The sequence below is a fragment of the Centruroides sculpturatus genome, unplaced genomic scaffold (genome assembly GCF_000671375.1).
Source record: "Centruroides sculpturatus isolate CEXI.00-Female unplaced genomic scaffold, Cexi_2.0 scaffold565, whole genome shotgun sequence".
Taxonomy (NCBI): domain Eukaryota; kingdom Metazoa; phylum Arthropoda; class Arachnida; order Scorpiones; family Buthidae; genus Centruroides; species Centruroides sculpturatus.
Window position 1 is genome coordinate 318,793 of NW_019384722.1, and position 25,612 is coordinate 344,404.

Consider the following 25,612-nt stretch of genomic DNA (forward strand, 5'->3'; position numbering starts at 1 on the left):
TTTTTCCTTATTTATAAATTAAACTAAGAATATAAATACATCTCCATCTGTTGATATTATTTCCGTTAAATACCGATCGTTTAAATTTGATCTCTGTTATATTTTGAAGATTGTCGTTTAATTGGATTTCAAATTATTATAAAATTTATGTTAATAAATTTTTTTATCATAAACATTTATTGATATTATTTATTTGTAATTTAGACGATAATATAATAAACTATCAATCTGATTCATTCATATATTCAAGTATTGATCTTTCAGAATCAAACCAAGAATTTCTTTCAAGTTTCCAATCAAAATGGTAATTTAAATTTTACTTTTTGTAGTTTTTCAAAATGATGCATTAAGTTAAATTTATGATGTAATGCCAATAATTTTCCGGACTAACGACAATATGCAAAAGGAAATAAACGTAACTTTTAACACGCTCCTCTTCAAAATAATTCCCCTCGGCTAAGAAACACTTTGGCCAATTTTCGGGACACATCGGAGTGCCACCGTTGACTCTTTAATAACTTCATTCGAACTGCTAAACAGTTTAGTGAAAGCGCACCTTTGAAATAAAGAAACAGTAGTAGAATAGAGAGATGAGAAAGTGTTTTGTGTCGTGTTTTGCTAGCTCCTGCTGGATAAGGGTGAAGCGATGTGCTGAGGCATTATCGCGCAGCAACTCCAAATTTTTGCTGCCCATAGCTCCAGACATTTTCGGTGTAGGGCCTCGCATAGACGGCACAAGATTTGCATACTGCTTCATGTTGACTGTTGCTACATAATAATGCCTTTTGTATACTGTTATTAGTCCGGAAAATTATTGATTATACAGTACTTTGTATTTGTAATTTATAATTTGTAATTTGTAAAAGAGGGTGAGAGAGCTGTCGGTCTTTTAGCTGACTGACTTAGCTCGTTTAGATAGGAAACGGAAAGAAGGTTCGAAGGTAAGATGATAAGCAGCAAGAGGAAGTTAGATAGATAGGAGAGAGGAAGGAAGTGACCATGGGTTCCATGGGCGCCCGAAACGCCTCAACACACTAAGTAAATCAAAATATGGTTACAAGGTCCAATAATAGCATGAAAACCATATAAACAAAATGGCGCGGCAATACAAACAGTATTCAGGGTTAATGTTTACAATTTATATAAGGTAATATCGAGCAATTAATTAATGTAAAACAGGGGAAGTTATATGTACTGTACATGGCATATACGATCAGGAACCGTCCTTGTTATCTTCGTCTGTTTCACTTTCCGATGTTTGGTGGATTGGACTATTGTCATTCGGTGTTTGTTGCTGTTTTTTGAGGTAGTCCGGTTTTAGTTCTTTTGTTTTCTTGACGAATGTTTGAAGGCTGCACCACAGTCGTTTGGTGGCAAAGATGTCTGCCAGCTGTGGTGGCCATGTTAGTCCACTTGTGATGGTGTCCCTAAAAAATTCTGCTCTATGCTGGTGGAATTTAGGGCAGTGGAACATAAAATGTTCGGCGTCTCCCTCACTTTTAAGTTCACAGTCACATTTATTGTCCGTGCGTTTTTTAAAGCGGTAAAGGTAAGACTGAAATTTCCCATGACCCGTTAGGCATTGGGTCATGTCTGGATCGGGTTCAAAGTGATGGGCTTTTTTCCTTGCCGTTAGAGTTGGTATAAATCTATGGCAGAGTCTTCCCGTCTTGGAGTTGTCCCATTCAATCTGCCATAGGGTGTTTGTGATTGAGTTTATTTTCTCCCAGATCATCGTCATCGGTATGCGTGAGTAGGTGTGGGGGGAGTGGAGTACGCAAGCCTTTTTGGCCAGCAGGTCCACTGTTTCGTTCCCTCCATAACCTTTGTGGGCCGGAATCCAGTTGAAGTGGATGATTCTATGCATAGCAAGAGAGTTTGCGGTGTTTATTAGTTCTCTTCCTAGTCGTGTGGCTCTCCTTTTGTTCTCAAGTGTGTGCAGCACTGCCCTGCTGTCAGTGTAAATATTTATTATCCCTTTGTAATAATTGATGTTAGTGGCTATGTGAGTTAGGGCCTTGTGCATTGCCCAAAGTTCAGCCTGCATGACACTGCAGTAAGGTGCCATCTTGAGGTGTGCTTGGAAGGTCTTCCGGCCATTTCGTGCAAATATGGCCACTCCCGCACCCACTCCCCTTTCCTGTTTAGACCCATCTGTGTAGACAGCCCAATCACTTGGTGTGTTTTCTATTCCCTCAAACTGTAGGTCAACATTGTAGTGTGTTTCGTCAGCTGGGTGGAAATAGTTCCTCCCGCTTTCGTAGTCATCTATCCCGTGGCATTTTATTTTGTCTATTAAATCATCACAATTAGCTGGAATTTTCTCCTCCTTCCTGTTATTGGCCTTTCCTTGATCTGTCCATTGTGTGATGTCTCCTTTGGAAAGGTACCACTTCCATGTGAGTGCCTTGGCTGTGAGGTGTATTGGCTGTATACCTGCGAGAACCAGTAGCGCGTCCGTGGGTGTCGTCCTGTAAGCTCTACACATTTGTAGGGCTGCTCTGCAGTACTTTGTATTAATTAAATTACAGTATATTGTTTTATGAGATTGGCAGAAATTATTTCAATATAGTTGCTGACAAATTATTAATTTTATAATTATGCGGGATTCTTCTTAGCGAAATAAACGATTGACTTAGTTAAATGAAAGGAAATGAAGTTAAGGAACTCCCATTAATTTCGTGCAGTTTTTGAGCCGTCAGTTTTGATTCTCTATTGTGTACAGTTATACGCTTTCAGGCAAACTTCTGTTTAATTGCGTGTACAATATTCATAGACTCTCTGACATTGAAGAAATGACAAAAAGTCCTGCAAATGTTTTCTGATTGTTAGTTTATTCACATAACTACTGTAGTAAGTAGGTTTATAGGAACGAATTCGTATGCCACTAATATAGTAGAACCCGAGACTAATCTGGAAGTGAATACAGTATTTTTCGTAAACTGTAATTCATAAAAGAACGATAAACGATAGTTTAAAACAATAATATGTAAAGGTATCCCTAGCATAACACGACATTCCTACAACATGATTTCGCTTTAATACGGTTCGAGAATTGGAGACATCCCAGTACAAAACGTCACAATTTTTAAGCACAAATTCCGTTATACCATATTATTTAATTGAAGCAAGAATGCATGTATGTTGTATCATATTTGTCCACGGATTTTAGAATATTGAAACTTTCAATCTCGTTTAGTGCCTTTCAACCAGTTTTCTTTAACGAGAGATGACTGTACAATTTTTCTTCTTCCTTGTCCTTAGCTTCCTAGCTTTCCTATAAACCAGGTGTCGCCATCGTCGGCAATTGCACTCTAAATGAACCCGAAAAACTATAAAAACAAAACACATCAACAAAGTTACTGCATAAAATAATTAAATTTTTAAAGATCTCTTAGCAAACGCAAGCAAATGAAAATATCAAATTTTATGAAAAAAGCAAAGCAAAATCAAAATGTTGCAGATACTTCAACAGGAAGGCTCAGAAGACGACGTTTTGCCAAAAATTAAACGTTTAATTTTTGGCAAAACGTTCAGAATTGAAGAAAAAATATTAACATGCAATACTTTTGATTGTTAGTTAATTATTGATTGCTTTAATAAATATATTTCTCTTCATTACGAAAAAGTATAGTATACCTTTACTAATTTTTGGAACCTAACTCATGTTTTGCACTGGTCCTTTGTTTTTTACAGCACGAAAACGCATAACACGGCACGTTTTCTGAACCTAACTACCGTATTATACAGGGATATCTGTATTATGAAATGAATTGTTTATATACCTTTTATTATTTAACTTCAATGCGAGACAAACAACTCATATTAAAATGTAACTACAATAACATATTTTTATTCTTAAAACTATTGTACTGTACGTATTAGATGTGTGATGTAAAAATTTTTCTTCTATATAATTAATTTCACTGATATATGAAAATAGGTTTAAAAGTGATACACCATCTAAATCTTTTATATTCGTAATTTTATCTGAGTGTTCCGAGATAGCATCGGTCCACATTACCTCGGATAATGGGAGGGTTTACGGTACTGTACATGTAAAAACAATGTACATAAACAATGCCTGGACCCCTTCCCCATCGTGTACACTGATCCTAATCATCCACTTTTTGTAGATTAGGGTTGCCCATTAATTAATGCACTGATAACTAATAAAGCAATAGATTCATTTCTTAGATGGAGAAAAATACAATAAAATCTGTATTTTCAAATTACTGTTTATCATATAAAAGACGAAAAAATTTAATTACTTAATTAATTAATTTAGATGTATTCAATATTCAAATATCTTAATCTTAATAAGGTTAATGTAATAATTAATATTCTATTTTTCATTTAAAATTATTTTAAATAATTTATTAAAATCTTTTAAGATCCTTTTTTTTCATTAAGATAATCTGTGTCTTAATGATTATGTATCATAATAAAAAAATTTTCATTTTAATCTAAATTAAGAAAATCGCTTTATTGGTACTGTATCAAGTATTGATTTTAATTAAAATATAAAATTTTATTTACAGCAATTCTTATTCTGAATATATGGATATAAAGAATTGGACTGTAGAACATGTGGAAAAATTTATCAATGATCTTGGATTTTCTGAAGTTGCAAACAGTTTTAAATATCAGGTATATTTAATTGGAAAAAGTAAAAAATTATTTAAATTAATAAACACTTGCAGTAGATCATTCCATATTAAACAATTAAAATATGCTTAATTTTAAAATTTTATCATTAGTGTATTCATCCTCTGAATTACTAAATTTAATACCCGAATGTGTAATTTTACTAAACTTATAAATTTCAAAATTAACTGAATAAACTCTGTTCAAATAATCTAATATTTATTTCTAAATAATGTTAAATAGTATTGTATATTTAAGTGTATGTAACATTAACACCTTCCCAATGGATCGTTCCAATTACTATGAAATCGATATGCCTCGCTTTCTATGCAATTAAATTATTTTTAATAAAACCTTTTGTCATATAATTATGCTTGTTTGAAATTACACCATTTCTGGTTTATTATAAAACATCTTTCCATGTTATCATTCGTTATTTGTTTTACAATGATGCTATAGACTTTTAAAACAGTCTGTTTTATTTACAATCACCAGTCTTATGTTTTAATAATTAAATTTCAATATTAAAACTGAAATTGAAGCAAGTTATTTGTTACAAATCAAAATTGGCCCGAACTGCTCTTAATAGATTGTACTCAATGTCACATTTCACATGTAGAAGTTATCATCAATAATGCATAATTTTATTTTGTTATATAATATACAGTGACTGTAGTTTACCAGGTTTTTAAAAAATTTTATATTAAACATTTGGGTGGGGGAACCATTACAATCAAATAAATTGGGCTGCACGAGCAAAAAGTTTGAGAAACTCTGATATATAATATTAACTTTTACAAATGATTATAAAATGCATCAGCTTCTTTGACACAGAGTTCTTACAGTTTTTATTTTTGTTTTAAAAGTCAACTAGCATTACAAAAAGTAAAATTAAATAAAATTACCAAAATAAACTCATTTTTATACATGTTATAAAATATAAAACAGAGAGAATATTTCTACTTGTTTTGGATATTGAATTGATGATAAATGTATTAACATGAACGTATTTTAAAATATTTTCATATTAGTTAATTAATCCCTGATGAATGCCGCCCAGCACAATAAATCACTCAACAATAGTGTCTACTCTGCTACTCAGATCATGTTTATTTACATTCTCGCTTAACATAAAACAGTACAGTATTCTTAACCCAAAGTACTATCTGGTGTCTCTCAGGCATTTGTTCACACTACAATCCCTGGCAATTTCCCCACTCCTCCTAGTCCATGTATCTTTCAATTGGTCACTGCAGAGCATAGCATGTTTACAGCGTGCATATTTAATCCCTGCTATGTGAGTTACGTTGCTACAAAGTTCTGCCTGTGTCTTTTAGATACCTGATAGTATTTACACAACATTTTTCTCTTTATTCAGAGGATTTGCATGCTGTGTTGTTTGTGAATGTATTGTGATAGTAACCCAGTATTGTCTGCACTTAGACCGGTGACTACTGATCACTATGGATGCACTATCTGCCCCTTCTCGGCCTAAGCAAACCAGAAAGAACAAAATTGATCAATGTATCAGCATGACAGCCTTGATTTACTGAGAAGGAAATAGCAAATTATTCGAGGAGACAAATGTCAATGACAGTGATAGTGACATGGTATATCCAGTTGACAGTGAACATAATACTGTCATGTCAAAAATATGGGGCACCAATTTGCCTAACATGTTCCAGATGGTGTACTAACAGTGTTTCTAAAGAAAGTGCTGAATGAAGAATAAAACATTTTTTGAACATCACTGATCTTGTCAAATGATTTATGTAATAATATTCTGAAAATGTACTTTTCTTGCTCAGATATTCAATGAAACTAGAGAGAGTACAGTGAGAGAAGGTTTTTTGAAAAACTTATTATTATAATTTCATTTATTGTGGTTTAAAACCTTGCTTTTTACATTATAATATTTCTACATGAATGTATGAAGCATATGAAAAAAATAAAGCTTTTGTTACTATTCTGAAAGAATGGAAATGGAAAAAGAATATGAAAGACTCCTTAATAGTATTTATGTGACAATAATTAAGAGTTAAGAGATAAACGAAAAATAATAATACGATCGTAATATATGATGTGTCATAGTTTATACATAATATAAATAGATGAATCTGTAATTACAAAATAATTTTACACTTCAAAAATATGAAAATTATATTGTGTGGTTAAATTCACTTTTCCGCCAAATTTTCAAGGATGGATTATTACGGAAGAAAAGTTGGATTGAGGCTGAAACATAGTTGTTGTAGTATATTAAAAAATAACTTATATACAAAAATAGATATCAGAGTATAAACTAGCACATACAATTAACTAAATATTATAAAAAGTAAAAAAGTTATATATGTTTAAATTTTAAAAATTAAAAATTATTCATGGAAAAATTATGAAAAAGAAAAATGTTTAAAAACTAGTAATAAAACTTTTATATGAATATTTTATCAATATACTCCGAAAGAATATTTTAAACATAAATTACTAAACTACGCAATTTTCCTGGGCCTGAAAAATGTTAATACTATAGAACCGTGGTTTTCAATCTTTTTGAAATTGGGGAACATTTTGACATTTTTTTCCGCAGAACACTTTAAATACATCAGCTTTAAAGCAGGGGTGACAAACGTTTTTGAAATCAAGAGCTCACTCGGTCATTGACGTCATTGGCATTTGCTGATTATATTCACATACAAAAATTATTTTACATTGTATTAATTTTTCTTTTGAAACACTTTTCAATTGTATATTTGAACACTTGAAGCGGCTTCACAGAGCACTAGTGTTCCGCAGACCAGGGATTGAAAACCACAGCTATAGAAAATGAATAAATAAATATTCATTAATTGATTAACCATCCAGGTTGTTATTATTAATTTGTGATGAAGTAATAAAAATGTTTTCCTTCCTAAGACTAAATTAACATTTGTTATTTATTTCAATACTAATTTATTTTGATTGTTTAAAAGTTTATTAAAGTAAGTATTTATTGGAAAGTTATATTTTTGAAATTTTATCTTCAAAAGAATTTTTAAGATCATTAATTGAAGAATATTGAAATTATTTCAAAATACAAAAAATTATTCATGTTAAAACATTCAAACTTCCATAATTTTTCTGTTATTTACATTAAAATTTTGATGTTTTATTTATAAAGGTTAAAAAATTATATACATATTTTATTTATTTATCATTTTTAAAGGTTATTTTTAAAAATCAAAATAAGTTAGCCTAAGTGAATTGATTTGGAAAATGTTTTCCTTATTTTGATTTATTATTCAAAAGTTTTTCAATTGATATTCTTTTAAAGCATTTTAAAGGCTTTTTAATATTATAATATATTCTAAATTTATAATCTAGCACACTCATTTTTCAACATTCATGGAAATTTTTCTTATTAAATCTAATTTTCATAGACTTTCACAGTGAAAATGACTTAATTACAAAAAATTGAAAACAAGTTTTTAAAATCTGTTACTTTAATTATTAAAATTAGCCTTAAAATAGCCCAATAATTCAGTATATAATGTTTATATATACTGAATTATGAATGTATATGATGTTACTTTATAATCTTTACTTTTAATTTAAAATAATAATAAATGACATTGTTTAAAAAATCANTCTATTAATTCACCAAATTCACTTAACTGAAAAACAAAATAACAATTTTATTATAAACTAATTGTGTTTGTAAAATTTCTGAAAATACCCTTTAGAACTTCAGTTATGTATAACACAATTTAAATACTACTGATCTTGATCATTGTTTCCCAATCAATGGATTATGAACTGTATTCTTAAACAATGAGTCTTCCAACATTCTACATGGGGAAGTACTATATTCATATAGTTGAAACATTAAGTACAGTCGACCCCAGCCTATAACACTGTTGATTTTTCCATTTTATATGAATTCCATGTTGTCGAGTCACTTAGATTTTACAAATATGTGAGCCGTTCACAGCCCAGCACACGTATTTGTAAAATCTAAGTGACTCATACAACATGGTATTCATATAAAATGGAAAAATCAACAGTATTATAAGGGGGTTGACTGTAAATCATTGATTTTCAAATATTTATCTATAAAATCTTTCTCATTAAATTTTATTTTCAAAAAACTAACTTGTAAGAAAAGGTTAAAAATTATGTTATTGGAAATGTTATTATTTCTGACAAATATTTATCACTATAAAAAATTATTTTGAATTTATAATTATGTTAATAGAATAACCAAAAAATCTAGAGTTAAGTTTGTAAAAATATCACTGATCTAGATTAACATAATCTATTATTAAAGTAAAACTAGGTATAAAATTGAATTGTATTTATCTTACAAAATTAAAAGTTTTAAATATTACCTTATAAATTATAAATAAGTAATGACTCATAGGTTTCATGATAAATGAATACCCTGTAATTTAATTTCACATTCTTCCATGAATTGTAATATATATTAAATATTAGTATATTATTACAGACTGATTAATTAATTAAAATATATGTTTATTTTATTTTAATGATATAATTAGATGACTTTTCTATTAGGAAATAGATGGCAGATCTTTATTATTATTAAAACGGAATGACATTCTAACGGGACTCAATTTGCCGCTTGGTCCTGCTTTGAAATTACATAACAAGATCGAAAATATTCAAAAAGCACATTTTTGTAAATAAATCCTTTCATTTTTAATATCAAAAGCACATACATTTTATATGAATTTCAATAAATAATATCACATAACTGGATTATATACATGTAATGTATTTTGTTATAAAAAATAATTTTAAAATGTTATTTAATCTTATTTTTGAACTTAGTGGAATACATATGTAAAACAACAGTAGATATTGATATTATTATTATATATCCTATAATAATTATTAAAGAAGTTGTTCTTGATAAATATATTGTTTGAATAGTTAAGTTAATTATGCCTGTAAGAACATTTCCATATAGAAAATAAAATAAAGCATATTTATTCATTGAATTCCATAGAATTATTGGACATCTTTTTATAACAGGACTTTCTGTAAAATTCATTATACCTTCAAAAATAATATAATTACTTAAATAAATTCCAAGAAGAATAAGTGTGAAACATATCTGGAAAAAAATAAATAAAATCATTTGTTTATAATGTCAACAAGTTTAAAACATTTATCATATTAACATTAAAAAAATAGCATTACATATTAACTTTTAAATGAAAACTTCTTGGAACATCTTTCAAAAATTTTATATAAGAGAATAATATTAGGTAAAAACGTGATTCCATTGCTTACAAAGATAAGAATTTATAACAGTTTAATACACCCAATATTAATTTACATAGCAAGGACAAGAACCAAAAATGCAAAAATTTCACAAATGGTAAATGTAATTAAAATGGGAAATATCAAGAAGGATAATTACAATGAGGAAAAGAGATAAATGGTTGATTAGCTAGTAATTACAGTCCATGGATGTGATAATTCCTAGAAAATAATGACGTTTGAATTGGTTACATATTGAGATTATAGATTTTCTATTTTCCATGGATATTTTTTTTTATTGTGCATTAACTAATATTTCAGAATAAAAAAATCCAGCAATGAGTTGTTTAACTTTTCTGGCAACATTTGATGGTGCCATCTATGATGATATTTTATTTAGTGATAGGACGATTAATCAAAATCAGAAAAATTGGACATTTTCCAGATATTGGAATCAAGGAAATCTTGTCACAATTTCCAATTCTTAAAAACAATTCTTCCACATTTTATAAGACACTTATTTGTTTCAAAGATTAGAAATTTTTAAATTTATGATATTAACAATTAAATATTAGTTTATTGGAAACTTTCACATTGATAAAGCAGAAAGTACATAATGGCCCATATAGGCAGTGATGTTTGTCACAGAGGACTTTTCTTTTGCACAGTCAGAGTGACAAGACATTGCACTCAGCTGGTTCTAACTGTCCCCATTTTAGGGAAGATAGGGTGACTTTAAGGTTGCCATCCAGCCAGCAATCTGTATTCTGTATATCTATATAAATATTAAAAGCAAAATGTTTCATCACCGCAGCACACAAATAATGTAAATTTTAAAATTAATTTGATTTAACTTTTAGTTTTAGTTTTGGTGTAAAGGCGAGAGCTTTAATTATTATTTTTAATAATTTTTATTTATTTAATTTTGCCTAGATTTATTGAATCCTCCATTACAATTTTTTCAATTAATTACAATTATTTTTTTCATGTGACATAACTATAGAAATTGTTTTAATGTTGTTTCAAACAAAAGATTAATTTAAATTTGATTATGTTTTAGTAATTTCATTAATTTTTTATTTCAAATTTGCTTGCTTTTTAAAATTAATTATAAGTGAGTTAACTTTGCTTGAACTTTTGAGCTATCGAGTTTCAAATTGAGGCTGGCGAAATGTTCTAAAATGTAAACAATTATATTTTAATTGAAAAATATTATATAATTATTAATAAAATATATAATTATTTTTAATATTTATTATGTTTACTTATAATGATAAAACTACTTTCTCATTATAATTATGAAAGTTTTTGTTGTGATTCACAGATGATGTGGTATACATTAAATTTTCAAATGCAATTTGTGCATTTCTGAGTAAAAATACATGCTTGAGCTAAGTATACTGCCATTTTGAGTTTTAAAAATTGATTTAAATATTCATGGCTCAAGTGAATGAATTCAAAAATCGGCTAACTCGTGACGACTCATACTATATCATTCGGCTTGTTGCATCATTTGCCAAACTTCATTTAAATACGATGGGGTTAAATCATTTATGAGAGATACCCCTTTGTGAAAAAAGTGTATCTTCTCATTTACTATTCCTTCCCCCTGTCATCACGTCGGCCAACAAAGCAGTTTCCAAAGATAACATGAAAGGATAGTTTGTTGTGTAAAAGGGAATTAGCTATGATTTTTTTGGGTGTAGTGTTGCAATATTAACTTTATCCAAAATAAGATTACAAATTTATTTTATAGTATATAATAAAATATAATACATAATAGTATCCATATATAAGTAGATTTTCATAATTATTACAAAAAGCTGATTCTGGATTTCCCAATCATTTTCCATTCTTAAGGTTGATGTTTATTAATTAATAAATGTACCATGCTTGTAATGTAAATCATTAATTTTTCTAAACTAAAATAAAATTTAGAAAGTATTCAAAAGAATCAGAATCATGAGAAATTTTGGTATCGTCCCATTACTAATTTTATTTAAAAACTTTTTATATTTTTAACTATTATAAAATGGCAAAAAGCTTAATTTTGAGGATAGGGCTGGGTTTTAAAAAAGTTGTAAATACTGATAACAAGTAAAATTGTCATTTAGTCTGACTCTACTAGAGATACTGTACATAGGACCTTCTATCTCCCCATCCCTTCGAACTTTAATCACCAAAATTTAATAACATCAATTTCCCTTATAAACAAACCTCTCTGCAAAATTTCGGAAATTCTTAACAAAAAACACAGGAGTTATTAAGCTTTAAAGAGGGCAAACAAAATTGTGCTCTCCACAAACACTAACATCCATACATACAGAAAAAACTCCCAAATTTTTTGCATTTCTTGATGTTTCAAGGTGTTCTGAGCCCAAGAATGTTAAAATATTGGTGGGGGCATTTTCTGATTGATTGCCATACTTTCCCTCTGTTATATATAACAGTCAGGAAAGTAACAAAATCTGTAGAAATAATTTATAAAGTTAAAAAAACATCTTTCTAAAGATATTTATGTATTTGCTTTTATTGTATATTTTGATTCTATTTTCTATCTTTGTTGTAATTGAGGGTGGCTATTTCATGCCATTTGGCATTGTTTAACAAATGGAATGAATAGCCAATCCCAGTTACAATAAATTTCTTTACATTGCTTACAAATGTAAGAAATAAATAATCTGTGACCTGAATTATTTTTAGAAGTAGAGATCAGTGCAAACTTGCAATATAGTATGGAGAGATTCTATTACTTATAACAAAATGGTCAAGATTAAATGGTCAAGATTAAATCTGTAAATCAGAGAATTTGATTTGAAAAGAATCAGGAACCTTCTATTACTCTCTAAAATCAGAGAAAGAAACATTATGGATATGATTGTTTAATTATTTCAAGGGTGGATTATATCCAGTGAATAAACTGATCTACATATCTCTAATTCCAGATTTAGCTGAAGAGATTGCAACAGGATTTGCATGAGAACTCCATACATGTATTTCTACAGATAAATTTACTTTCAATTAACTTGGATTGACAATTCAGGAATACTAATATATGTTCATGGAATGTTCTGTACATGTTATGTTCATAGAAAAATATTTTTAAAGATTACAGTTATTAAATAAAGTAACCATTAACTCTCCTTATCTAAACTTAATAAAAATCTTTTAAGAGTTAAAATGTGTTTTTTTAAAAAGTGGACATTATGATCAATTTATATATTCTCAACAGAAATTACTGCTGTAAGTCTGTATATTCATAAGATTGATCATATAGATTTTATATATTGCTTCAATATAATTGATACTTATCAGTGATTCCAAACTTTTTCAAGCCACCACCCCTTGGTTCCATAAACTTATACCAAACATCTCCAACCTTTTTCCCTTGTATGAGAAAGGCTTGGAAAAATTCTTAGAAAAGTTTTTCTATGAACTTCACAGTGTCTATACTGTACATTGTTGTCAACATCTGGAAACTAATAAATGCAATGTTTCTTCTTATCGTTTTAGAGGAGGAAAGAGAAAAGTTGTCAATGACCCAAACCCTTGTCAATAGTCACCATTCAAGTCCTGCCTCCAATGCTTCCTGCTGCCACCTTGCTTCTTTTCACCCCCTAGATTTAGTAGCACCCACTTTGGGAACCATTAATCTATATATTAAAGTAACTATTCATATGTTTAAAATAAAGCAGAGATTTTATTTATTCACTCATTTTTTACTTGAGAAAATAATCACATAAGTTTTACTTACTTAATGTTTACACATTTTGAAATATTTCAAAATCTAACTTTTTACTTAATGGTCTGAGACATTATTTTAAAAAATATCATATATTTTTCAATGTAAGTCAATTACATTTATACCTAAAATTATTTTGCATATAAAATCTTACCATCCATAAGCAGTAAGGTAAATTGGCAGTTCTCCTTGATACTTGTTCAATGCTATGACTAACATCTTTCATGAATATCCAAAGAATAACATTCAATATCCAAATGGTAAGTAAAACTTTTAACCATTCTTGTAATGTATTTCTATAAGATCAATATGAAAAATTAATTAAAATTGATAATAGAGAATATTGTTTTAAGAATTCATAAATTTTTGAAAATTAAGATACTAAATTAGCTATAATAATGTCAAAGAAAATTTAATGAAAACATGAGTTAATTAGACAATGAAAAATATGTTTAATATACCATTATTGGTTTCAAACTTAATTAAAAAATTACTAATTCTATAAAGAATGAAGATAAAATAAATATCCCAAAACCATCTTATATAGGGTATCTATGTAAAAATCAGCCCCATTCACTGAGTAAATTCTTGTAATCTTCAAATTAGAAAAAGGGACAAACAAGTCAAAATAAAATTAGACCAAAAATAGGACCAAAAAAAAAAAACAAAAAATATTGAACATTTGCACGGGCCTTGAAATAGAAGAGTGGGCTCATTTTGCACTTTTTTGAACAAATTAAATATGTAGAATGTTTATTAATAAAATTCACTCTTAAAGATTTTAGTTTTTGTTAGTAAAAATAAGTTTAATTTGTAGTAGTAGTAACTACTATGAACAATTAATTTTTTCTGGACCCAGGGAAAAGTCTCCAGCTCCCCTCTTGATGGTTGTGCATCTACTACTAAAAAATTGAAACAAGTTACTCATTTGCAACAGTTGATAAAAAATTTGTACATGCTAGATATTAGTTGTAACATTGTCTTTGCTCCTAGGTGTCCAAATTTTTCATGGCTTTCTTTCAGCAGTCTGAATTTAAAGGACTTTGGTATCATGATTCTCTTTTGATTTCCTTTATTTTTATGATTAAGTCCTTTCATTTATGGTAATTTCCAATTGTTAGTTCTTGCTTTTGTGCTGACACAATGGCTTCTCTTTCAATTAAATTCACACTTTTGACATTGTCTGACATGAGACCACTATCTAACACTGGATTTCTGGATGGTAGGTAAGCTTCAGTTTCTATGTTAGTAGTACCAGGACTTTATTTAATGTCAAAATCATATTGACTAAGATGTAATGACCAATTAAATAATCTCAAGTTTGGTTTCTTAAGACTGCAACCATTTTAAGGCATAATGATCCATTATTACTGTAAACTGTAAATTTTTTCCCATAAAGATAATGGTACCAATAGTTGATTGCTTCTAATATAGCTAGTCATTCTAGTTCTGTAATACCATAATTTTTTTGGTAATTCAATAGTTTTTTAAAAAATAACCAATTGGATGTTGTTTTCCATTGTCTTGAGTTTGTTTTAGTACTGCCCCTATTCCAAGTTTACTGGCATCTGTATATAGATAGAATGTTTTGTCTAGTTTAAAGAAGCACAGAACTAGGAAACTTGTTAGATACATTTTAATGTTGTCAAAGGCATTTTGGCACTCTGGATCCCAAATAAATTTCCTATTCTTCTTTAATAAACTGTGTAATGGATTCAAGAATTTTGGGGCATTGGTTACAAAATGATAATAATAGTTTACTTTTTGCAAAAACTTCTGTAAGATTTTTACATCATTAGTTAGGCTTAGGAAATTCCTTAATTGCTGCAACATTGTCACTTACTGGGCAAACTCAGTATTTTGAGATGATATGACCAAGGTAATGATGTGCTTCTTTCCTCACAAATTTGCATTTTGATAATTTTAGTTTTACACCCTAATTTTCTAGAGCATTTAGGACTAGTTTAATATGTTTAAGATGGACTTCAAAACAAGTTGAATATATTATGATATCATCCAGATAATTGTTACAGAAGTTAGTCAATTGGTACTGATCTAAAATGGTGTAAATTATTCTTTGAAATATGGCTGATGTATTTATATAACCAAGAGATATGATGAACCATTTGAAGTAACCATTCGTTTTGACAAAAGCTATTTTGTATCACAAGCTTCCACTGGAATATGCCAATAGCCAGAATTAATATCTAAAGTTGTGAAGTGTACACAATTAAACAATTTATCTAAATACATCAATCCTAGGGAAGGGATAGTTACCAGTTATTGTCACTTGGTTAAATTTTCTGTAATCAATGCACAGACTGGCTTTTTTTCCTTCATCCTTTTTATCAGCTAACATCACTGGGAAAGCATATGGGCTCACTGATCTCCAAATAAATTCATGTTTTAACAACATTTCTATGTGATCATTTATTATTTTTTGATCACTTAAGAAACAACAATACAATTTCAAGTTTATCAGGATATTATTAGTCAATTCAATCCTACAATTCTCAACTTTTATAGAATCAATGTCATATTTATCCCTTGAAAATGCATTTGATCTTTTCATTAAACATTGTTCTAGTTCCATACTTTGTTCTTTTGTCAACTCAGGTCAATGTAGCTTCTCTAGTCCTATTGGTTTTAAGTTTTCAATTATATCATTTAGGTTTAACTTAAGTTTGTCGGGGTTATCCTCTAAACATGTTATGACTAGATTTTCATCCTAAGAATAATTAGACTGGATTTCTTCTATTAATTCACCAAATTCACTTAACTGAAAAATTCTATAACTTTGATTGAGGCTTAAGCTGAATTGGTTTATAAGATCTAAGCCTACTAGCAAATCATAATGGCCATTATTCACTACACTTAAGTTTATTTCCTTTGTTATTGAATGGATTGTTAGATTAACAATTACCCGGCCCAAATACATTTGTGTTGAATTAATGGTTTTGAACTTTAGGCATTTGTTCTTATTCCAGTTTCCAGATTTTTAAATTTAGTTAATGAGTAATTTTACTAGCAACACAAGAGATGTTTGCCTCACTATCATAGATCGTCTTTGTTATTCTCTCACCATTGATCATGGAGTGGAAAGTGATAAGGGGGTTGTTTATATTTGGGTTGGTCCATTAGTTTAAATTAATATTTTGTAAATATTTTGTTGGTAATATACGTTTCCATGTCATTGGTTTCTACTTCAGCGAGATTTACCTTTTCCTTTGTTCAGATGACTTTTGCTTATTTCGACAGTCTCAAGCTCAATGGAATCTATTTTGGTTTAATAAGATTTAGTTAGATGAATTGTTTAATTGTGTATACTTCATAACTTTAGATATTAGTTGTGGCTATTGGCACATTCCATTGGAAGCTTGTGATATGTACAAAACAGCTTTTGTCACAATGAATGGGCCCTTCAAATGGCTCACAAACTCTCACAAATCTTACAAGTGTGAGAATCGGGGTTTTTGCATCAAAGCCTAAACCGTTTTCCGACAACGGGGCGGTGAGTCCCGCTCACAGGGTCAGTGGATGGCAATTTAGGAGGGCGAAAATCGAGTGGGAGGTCGCGGATAAGTCGATAAGGTGTTGACAGAGTACGAGTAAACACACATGATTAAGATATAATATAAATTTAATTAGTATATACCATATAAAAGGGTTACAAATACTAAGAATAATAATAATGTCCAAAGCAAACCGATATTATAATAGTAGGTTAGTCGGATTATATCTTGGGTATTTCGACTGAGGAGAGCCTCTGCTCCCATTTAATATTCTTTTGCGGAATTAGCCCTAGTCCACCTGAGAGGAAAGAGAGAGTTCTACTTACTAAGTTGTAGTTCGTAGGATCTAAGTGTGTCGTCCGTCTTTGGCGGTCAGCGATGAGGATCGTTAATCCGTTAGTTCCTTCTAAGTTGGAGGCCACTCCGATACAGGCCGGGAGCCCTCTTTATACTGATTTCGAGGGGGTGAGAACTATGACGTTATTCATGATTTATCCGCACACCTGCTAGTGTGTTGATATTTGGATCTAACTAGTTCGGACAAATGACTCAGCGAAGTTTGTTTAATTTATTGTTATTGGTGTCAAAATGATATGATTTTATGATATAAATTCCTATAGGTTTGATGGCTCTCATCCATAAATTAACAATCATTTGACAATAATTTCTTTAACCTGGTCAACTATTTAGTTATTGTTTATATCAAACGTCGAGTTTGACTATGAACAAGGCGATTTATTGCCGTAACCACGTGTTACGTGCAACCAAGAGGTGATAAGAAATATCTCTTATTCCCTTCTTGTTGATACTAACGTCTATAGAATAACTGTTAAACAAATAGAGATGATTTAACTTATTGATAGTTTAACATTCTCCTTTTTTTTCCTTATTCGAGGAGAGCGTCTCGGTCATTGACCGTAGAAGTCACCCTTTTCTCTTTTACTAGGAAAATTCCTAGATTTATACTGATCTAAAACAGAAAAAGGGTTTCGGACCTTCACACAAGCATTTGGTTTTTTTTATGTTCTGAATTAAATTCTCCTTTCCTGTAACCAATATTATCCATTGTGGATTTATTGATTCATTTTTGTTTTAAAGTTTCTTCAATTCTCTGACTTGTTTCATAAAATTCCACAAAAGTTTTTGGACCTATGGTTATGAAATATTCTGCCAGGATAACCTTTCTATCATTAGTGGTATTATCTGGAAGTCATTCAATTGCAATAACTTCCCTAATCTTTTTTTTTTTCTTTAAAATAATTTTTTATTCCTATTTCAGGATTCTATTTTAACCTTAAAAAATCCATGATAGGTTTTGGTGGCTTGTGATCTAAATCTCCGTATTCAATGTACCAGGTTATAGCTTCGTCATCCAGATAATCTCCCATTAACATTATTTTATCCTTTTTGTTCCAACCCATATATTCAACCACTGTCTCAAATCTCTTCACCCAATTTTCTACTTGAAGTGTGTCATTATTGCCCCAAAATATTTGAATTTTTGGCTTATATGTTTTTGGGGGTTGTGTAGCCACTTCTTTTCTAATAATCTGTTCCAAATAGGGTTCATCATATTCATGGGCTGTCCTTTTCTTTGCCCTGTCTTTCTTTGTAGTCATTCTGTCAACTTGTAAAAGGTTCTTTCTCTAGTCTTTCAATTCCTGTTATTAAACTTGAAGTCTTCTCATCTTGCCTTCTCAAAGCTTCTCTTCACTGGTCAAGGTATCCAAAAAATTTCTCATTCTTCTTTTGTTCTAGTCTTCATACTAGTTTTTGGGCACTGAGCCATGATTCTGGTTTGGGTGATTTATCTTTATATACATATTTCATTACTAAACATTAAACAAGCAAAATTTGAGGTCATAAAAAATTAAAACTTCCAAACACTAAATTATTTTCTTAACTGCTTACTATTTTTATCAAAACCAAAGAAACAAGTTTCTATTAAATTATTTTTTAAAATCACTTTATAATTAAACCTAATTAATTGATTCTAAATCAACTGGTACTGTATATCAATGATTCTCAAACTTTCTTGGTTTACAGTGAACTGTAAAATGTGAAAAGTTTTTCTGTTATGCTCTGTACACAAAATTAAAAATATATTAATACTGTATATTTTAAATTATAAATAGCTGTGTACTATAATAACTGCTATGCTAAATACTTAACCCAGCTATCAGTTTTCATGGATGTAATAAATCTTTGTACAAATTGGTTTCTTTTCATTTTTAAAATGTACTTTCATAATATTCATGGCACATCTGTCCATCTTTTGAGGTACACTAATGTTAATAGCTACAAGTTTTGCAATGAGTAAGTTTTGAATGTTAAACATGTTAATTTAAATATCATTATAACTATGAATTAAATTTTATAAAAATAACTTATCAAATATTTTAAAAATAAAATTTAAATCTTATTTAAAATCATCATCATATTCTTTATTTATATAATGAATATTAAAACCCAAACCTTGATTTGGAAAAGAATTTTCCTAATTCAACTCCTGCAAAATATAAAGATATGTATCCTAGGAGTGAATAAAGTCCTTCCTTATTGGCTTGAAAAATATTGTCTCGTTGATCACTGAATAAGTAATTATTCAGCTTGCAACCACTTAGCATATATTGATAAATAGTTATAATGACTACAGACAGTAATCCACAATTACACCATGGAAAAATTAACATTGTTACTGTACAAACAATCTGAAAAAAGAAGCAAATTTTCATAATTGAAATTTTTAACCAATTCTTTAAAATTGACACAGAAAATTTATTAAATTATAAAAAGGAAGAAAGAATAACATTATTTTTGAAAATTAATTTCTTTACATAGAAGGAATGAATGACAACAGTAAATATTTTTAGTTAAATAGCAATTTTCATCTGAGAATAGCCTTTAGTTATAGTAATTTTTTTAATTTGAAGTCAGTTATGCAGAGGTATATGAGAGCAAGAGACAGACAGAACATATGCCATAAGTTAAATGAGAAAGGATGCAGTGAGGATTCTATGAACTCTCCTAATAGAAGTGTTCATAGCATATCAAGTGCAAATAATAATAATAATAATAATAAATTTGTCAAGAAAAAAGTCAAATTTACATTAATTTTGATACTGAAACCTGTTAAGAAACTGCTATTTTATTCATCATTTGTGAATTTTATTAGAATGTACACAATTAAATATATAAACTATCTTTTAGCATTAATTGATTAATTTAGTTTAATCCAAACATATGCAAATACTTTCAACATTTAATAGAAGAGTTCATACCAAATTTAGCTCAAAGAAGATAAAGTAATTAGGTACAAAACTGTTTAATTTAAATACCTCTGAAATATAACTAAGAAATTTCATGTTTTAACAAATAAAAAGCATTTGTAATGTTTCAAATTCAAAAAATTAAAACATTTCTTGAAATCTGTTGATAAGAATTAAAACACATAGATATATGAAGGAAAAAATTATTGATATTACATGCCAGAAACTTTTCTTAACAGCTGAACAGACAAGTTTAATTTTAAAAATTGCTCTTGCAAGAAATACTTGAAGTCTGAAAATGGATTTTATTTATATTTGAAAAGAACTACTTGGAATAAATTTTAGAAGAAACAAAAGATGAATATAGCAATTTAAAAATGTTTTTCCTATTCAAATTTATTTCTAAAGTCTTTTTCTTTTTTGCATTTTTTGAACAGTTTCACACACAAAAGAAAATCTATTAAACATTTGATTTTTACAAATAAAACCTGGATATAAAATTATCTGAAATTCACAATTAAGAGATAATACCTAAAATACATAATTATATCTTTAGTATCTTCACATATACATTATATTATTATAATATATATATTAGTTACAAAATTTAAGAAAAATTCTTAAAAATAGACAATACATAAAAGTGCATGCAAAAAGACAAAAGTTAAAAGACACATTTATATATAGTCTATTTATAAGAATTTTTCTTAAATTCTACAAAATTTATTTCTCTTTGCAATTTTTTAATCAAATTTATAGATATATTTGGGGGTGTTTTTTTTATTTGTGAATTTCAAGTAAATTTTTCATTTTGAATGTCATTTGTAATAAATTATTTTTTTTTTAAATTGAGTTATTATTAGAGGAAAATTTGTAAACAACATTACATATCCAATCTCAAGATAAATATCAGCTCCAAAATGTGACTTTATCATCCCATATGAAAAAAAACAAATGTGAAGAAACTAAAGATATAAGTTTTGGTTTTGTCTTCTATTTGTGAATGTTTTAGTTTTTTATTTTATTAAGTAAAATACACATGACATTTCTTTTTTGGCTTAAAAAAATATATATAAATTTTTCAGCTTAATATAACAAAACATACATTCCTGTACCATTTCATTTTTCATTATTAATCCTTAAATTAAATATGGTTTTTGTAATATGCATATGAAATGTATTAATGACTAGTGAAACTTTATCTAGTCATTAGCAAAATTATATATAAAAAGCATAAATACATACTTTTGTCACAGCCAAAGTCATGAAAAAATTCCAATGAATCCCATACTCAGTTACATGTTCATGATAACCAATAAATTTAACAATGAGCATCCTAGTTATTCCTAGTAGTAGAAGTGGCAAACATGATTTTAGTAACTTTCTGAAGCATTCCATTCTAAAAATAAGAAATTTAGTTAAAATATTAAAAGTGAAATATTTTTTATATGATACTTTTCAACTTATGATAATACAGTAGAGTCTTGAAAACTCGGCCTAATGTGGACTGAAGGGTGGCCAAGTTTGTGAAAATGCCGGGTTATCGGGAATGGGGTTAAAAAAAATAAGTATGAGCGTTTCCTCAGAAAATACTGTACTGTACTTGTATGTATTGTTTACTTGAGAATACAACAGAGAATAAACTGCCCAAATACCCTTAAACAAAGGAAAAGTATGTCCTTTATGAAGGCATACAGCCTTTACTACATGAAAATGAAAATTAATGAATACACTGTGTACAGTAATTTACCTGATAAGACAGACTCCAGAAAAATACTTTATGAGGCATAAAGCTGTCTATAATGAAAATTAATTAATTAAAGATGTTTTTGCCCTGCCAGGGTGTGGCCGAGTTATCTGGACTGCCAGGTTATCGAGTGCTGAGTTTTCGAGACTCTACTGTATTCAATTTCAATGATTACACTATAAATTGTTACCATAAGTTGAAAATTTTGTATATAAATAACACTTCAACCATTGACAGTATGATCTATTCATACAATTGAAGGACAAAATAAATACATATACATTCCTTTCTAAACTTTACAGTTATTTTTTATTTTGAGAATGTATCACCACTATTCTATTAATGTAAAAATCAATTTGCATTACATAATTTCACTTTACATGATTAATTGAAAAGTGTTGAATACATATACAGTCGACTCCCCTATAACGCGGTAGATACGTTCCACTCTATAAGAATTTCACGTTGTAGGAATCCTTAAATACATGAGCCAATCACAGCCCGGCACATGTGCAGTTTACGGACTACAGCTGTTTGAAAGGTTTTCTTCCATAAAATTAATCGATTCTAGACTAATTTGACTCAACATTTCCAAAACACGTATAATTTTTTGGGAATAATTCGTATAAACTATGCTATAAACAAAAAAATTGTAGGATTACTTACCGAGTGTGCACCATTCGATGATGCCATTGCTTAAGCTTATTTTTGTCGCAGAGCAGTGCACCAAACAGCGGGCACTTTTTCTGATAAGTTATTTTTCTGCGAAAAATTCGTTGAACTTTGGAGACATCATTAATAGAAATAATTTTTATGGCTGTTGAATAAGAAATGTTTTTTTCACAAGAAATGTATAAAATTACAGTACTGTATTAGACTTACAGTATCTAATTTATATACTGTACAGACGATAGTAAACTCAACTTACCCGCCTAAACTCTCCATAGCGTGTAAGTAGTTCAGCTGCTTGTCCACTATTGGTCCAGATTTGACCAATCCTGTCACGACACGAGTCGCCGATGACATTTTACTGCATTTTACAAGTCTCTTTTATTGTTGATAAAATATAAAAATATATAAAACAATGAGATCGGTAAAATTTCTAAAAATATAATTTTTAAAAAAATTGCTCGAAGTCGGTTTTTGAAAGAGTGTCTTAATTTACTCGTTTTTTTAAAAAGTCTCTTTTAGCGTCTTCATACGAATACAGTCGCAATTTTTTCACCGCGATATACGAATCCGCATTATAGGTGAGTCGACTGTATAAGTATGCCTCATATTAATCTTAAAATACATAATTTTTTATAATTTATTCAACATAGCTACTTTTGCTGTTATTTGTTTATTACAAGGTTATTTTTACTAATATATATTATATAAACTCTATTATATTTCTTAACTGAAATTTAGAACAGAATTTCAGTTATAGTTGAACATTTTATGGATATTAAATTTCTAATACATATTAAATTGTCAGTTTTTTCACTAAATAAATATAAGTTAAAGTATCTTTTATGTGCTGTGGTAGGATATAAATGTAGTTAATAGTATAAACATCAGAAAGGATTCAAAAAATAAACTGATTAGACTAAAATTGTTAAAACGGTATGAAAAAACTACTTTTTAAAAAAGTAAGGAAAAAAACGTTTGTAAGTTATTCTGGTTTTAAATAAGTGTATAAATTATAATAACTATAAAAAGTATTTAGGAAAAATTTTAATTATGTACAAAAATGTAAGATCTGTGAATATAAGAATGTTGCTGTACCTTAAACGGAATAGGTTTTACTCATATAAATTGTGTTAAAAATCCTTAAGTTACAGTACTTGTATTAAACCAAGTGTACTGATAAGGAGAAACATTTATTATTTTTCAACATTCATTTACAATTAAGAAATTCACAATAAAGGATATATTAAAAATCAAGCTATTGTAAAATTTTTGTTGATTGATGTCTCAAGTTAAAAAGAAAATAAAACAATTGTTTAGATTTTAATCTAAATTATACTTATTTAGTGAAAACTTGGTTGATTGAAAAAGTAAAATAGTGCAGAGTTTGAAGATCATAAATCTGTTTCTGTGTGTATTCTTCTTTAATATATTACACTAAGTTGTGTAAAATTGATTAGTCTGTATACTGTATATAAATCAAAATTAGATGTCTTAAAAATACAGGAGTTCCCCCTCAACTTATAAACTTTCAGATTTACAAACAATTTGACCATATGTCTAAAATTTAAATTTTGCAAGTTCTCTTGCCAGTTCATGGGGTGTGTTGAAGTCAATCTTTAGCCAGTAATAAATAATAAATTTTCTAAAAATAATTAATGTGGCTTTATTTCTATTGCAAATCATCATTATTTGTTTTCATGTGAATTCTGATATTCCATTATCACTGGTGAGGTGGCATCAAAGTTTGTAATGTTGGAGTAATGGTGCTTTTCAATATTGTTTGCAACTTTTAAAAACTTTTACAATTAATGCTTCAAAAATGTGTCCAAAATGTAATAATAAATCTAACAGTGATGATAGATGTAAGAAGTATGGCTTTATTACTGTAGAAATTAAACCCGACATTATAAAACTAAGTGACTTAGGTAAAAAACACATTTGAAATACCTGCTACTAAGCAGTAGAGAGCAGGGAAACAAGCATAATGTATTCTATTAAGTACAGTACATTGAAGGGGCAAACACTAACATAAGTGTACAAAAGTATTTCATAGATTAGATTTAAACTTATGACAAAACCTCGGGAACCTAACCTGTTCATAAGTAGGAAAGCACCTCTATTAGCTGAAATTAAATGTTCTGAAATACAGAAAAAAAATCCAGTTAAATGAAATACTTTCCAGAATTTTTTTCAGGTAATTTGTTATATATATAACAAAAGGAACAAACAATAATATGGATGCCATTAACTCAAACACTATAATCTGTCTGTGTCTTTGTAATCTTTATATATGATTTTCTATGGTATTATTAAACAATAAAACTGAAATCCTAGAAATGAAAAATATACAGAATATTTTATTTTACTATATCTACAAAATTATAAACTGAAATTTATTATTATAATATAATATAGTATAAGTAATCATATATGTATAATATAATAACTTACTTTTTGACATATTTTTTACCTCTTGCATGACCTGAATAAAAAGCATTCGCTAATACAAAAACACCAACTCCAGTATCCATTAAACTCCATCCATATATTTCAGTTTTTATTAAGGAACGAGGAAACACTTCAAAATCAACAGCTAAGATACAAATAATGGTTGACAGGAGAAGTTGACAACGAAATTCTTTTAATAAACATTCATGAATTTTTTCTCCTATAACACAATTCTTTAGAAAAGAAATTCTGAAAATAAATTTTAAGTATATATTTACTTTATTTAAAAACTAACATATTAATCACTATAATT

General features: G+C 28.6%; 1 protein-coding gene and 1 long non-coding RNA gene across 6 annotated transcripts in view; one reads left to right on the forward strand and one right to left on the reverse strand.

Moving 5' to 3' along the window:
* Nucleotides 1–9,389, forward strand: LOC111628035. Its single transcript, XR_002757106.1, has 3 exons — nt 1–304; nt 4,542–4,650; nt 9,199–9,389. It is a non-coding gene; the product is annotated as an uncharacterized LOC111628035 (long non-coding RNA).
* LOC111628034 (uncharacterized protein At4g17910-like) overlaps nt 2,235–25,612 on the reverse strand; it is a 27,824-nt gene continuing 4,446 nt past the window's right edge. Inside the window, exons 3-7 of one of the 5 annotated variants that reach the window (XM_023371760.1) lie at nt 25,303–25,548; nt 21,678–21,831; nt 19,639–19,874; nt 13,806–13,947; nt 2,235–3,332 (exon numbers count right to left, since the gene is read on the reverse strand). In XM_023371760.1, the coding sequence (XP_023227528.1) occupies nt 3,315–3,332; nt 13,806–13,947; nt 19,639–19,874; nt 21,678–21,831; nt 25,303–25,548 (796 nt within the window). In that variant the 3' untranslated portion in view covers nt 2,235–3,314. Of the gene's footprint in view, nt 3,333–4,800; nt 6,883–9,339; nt 9,761–9,792; nt 10,685–10,939; nt 11,086–13,805; nt 13,948–19,638; nt 19,875–21,677; nt 21,832–25,302; nt 25,549–25,612 lie in introns of those variants that run through there. The other 4 variants (XM_023371758.1, XM_023371756.1, XM_023371757.1 and 1 more) reach the window with 4 other exon arrangements.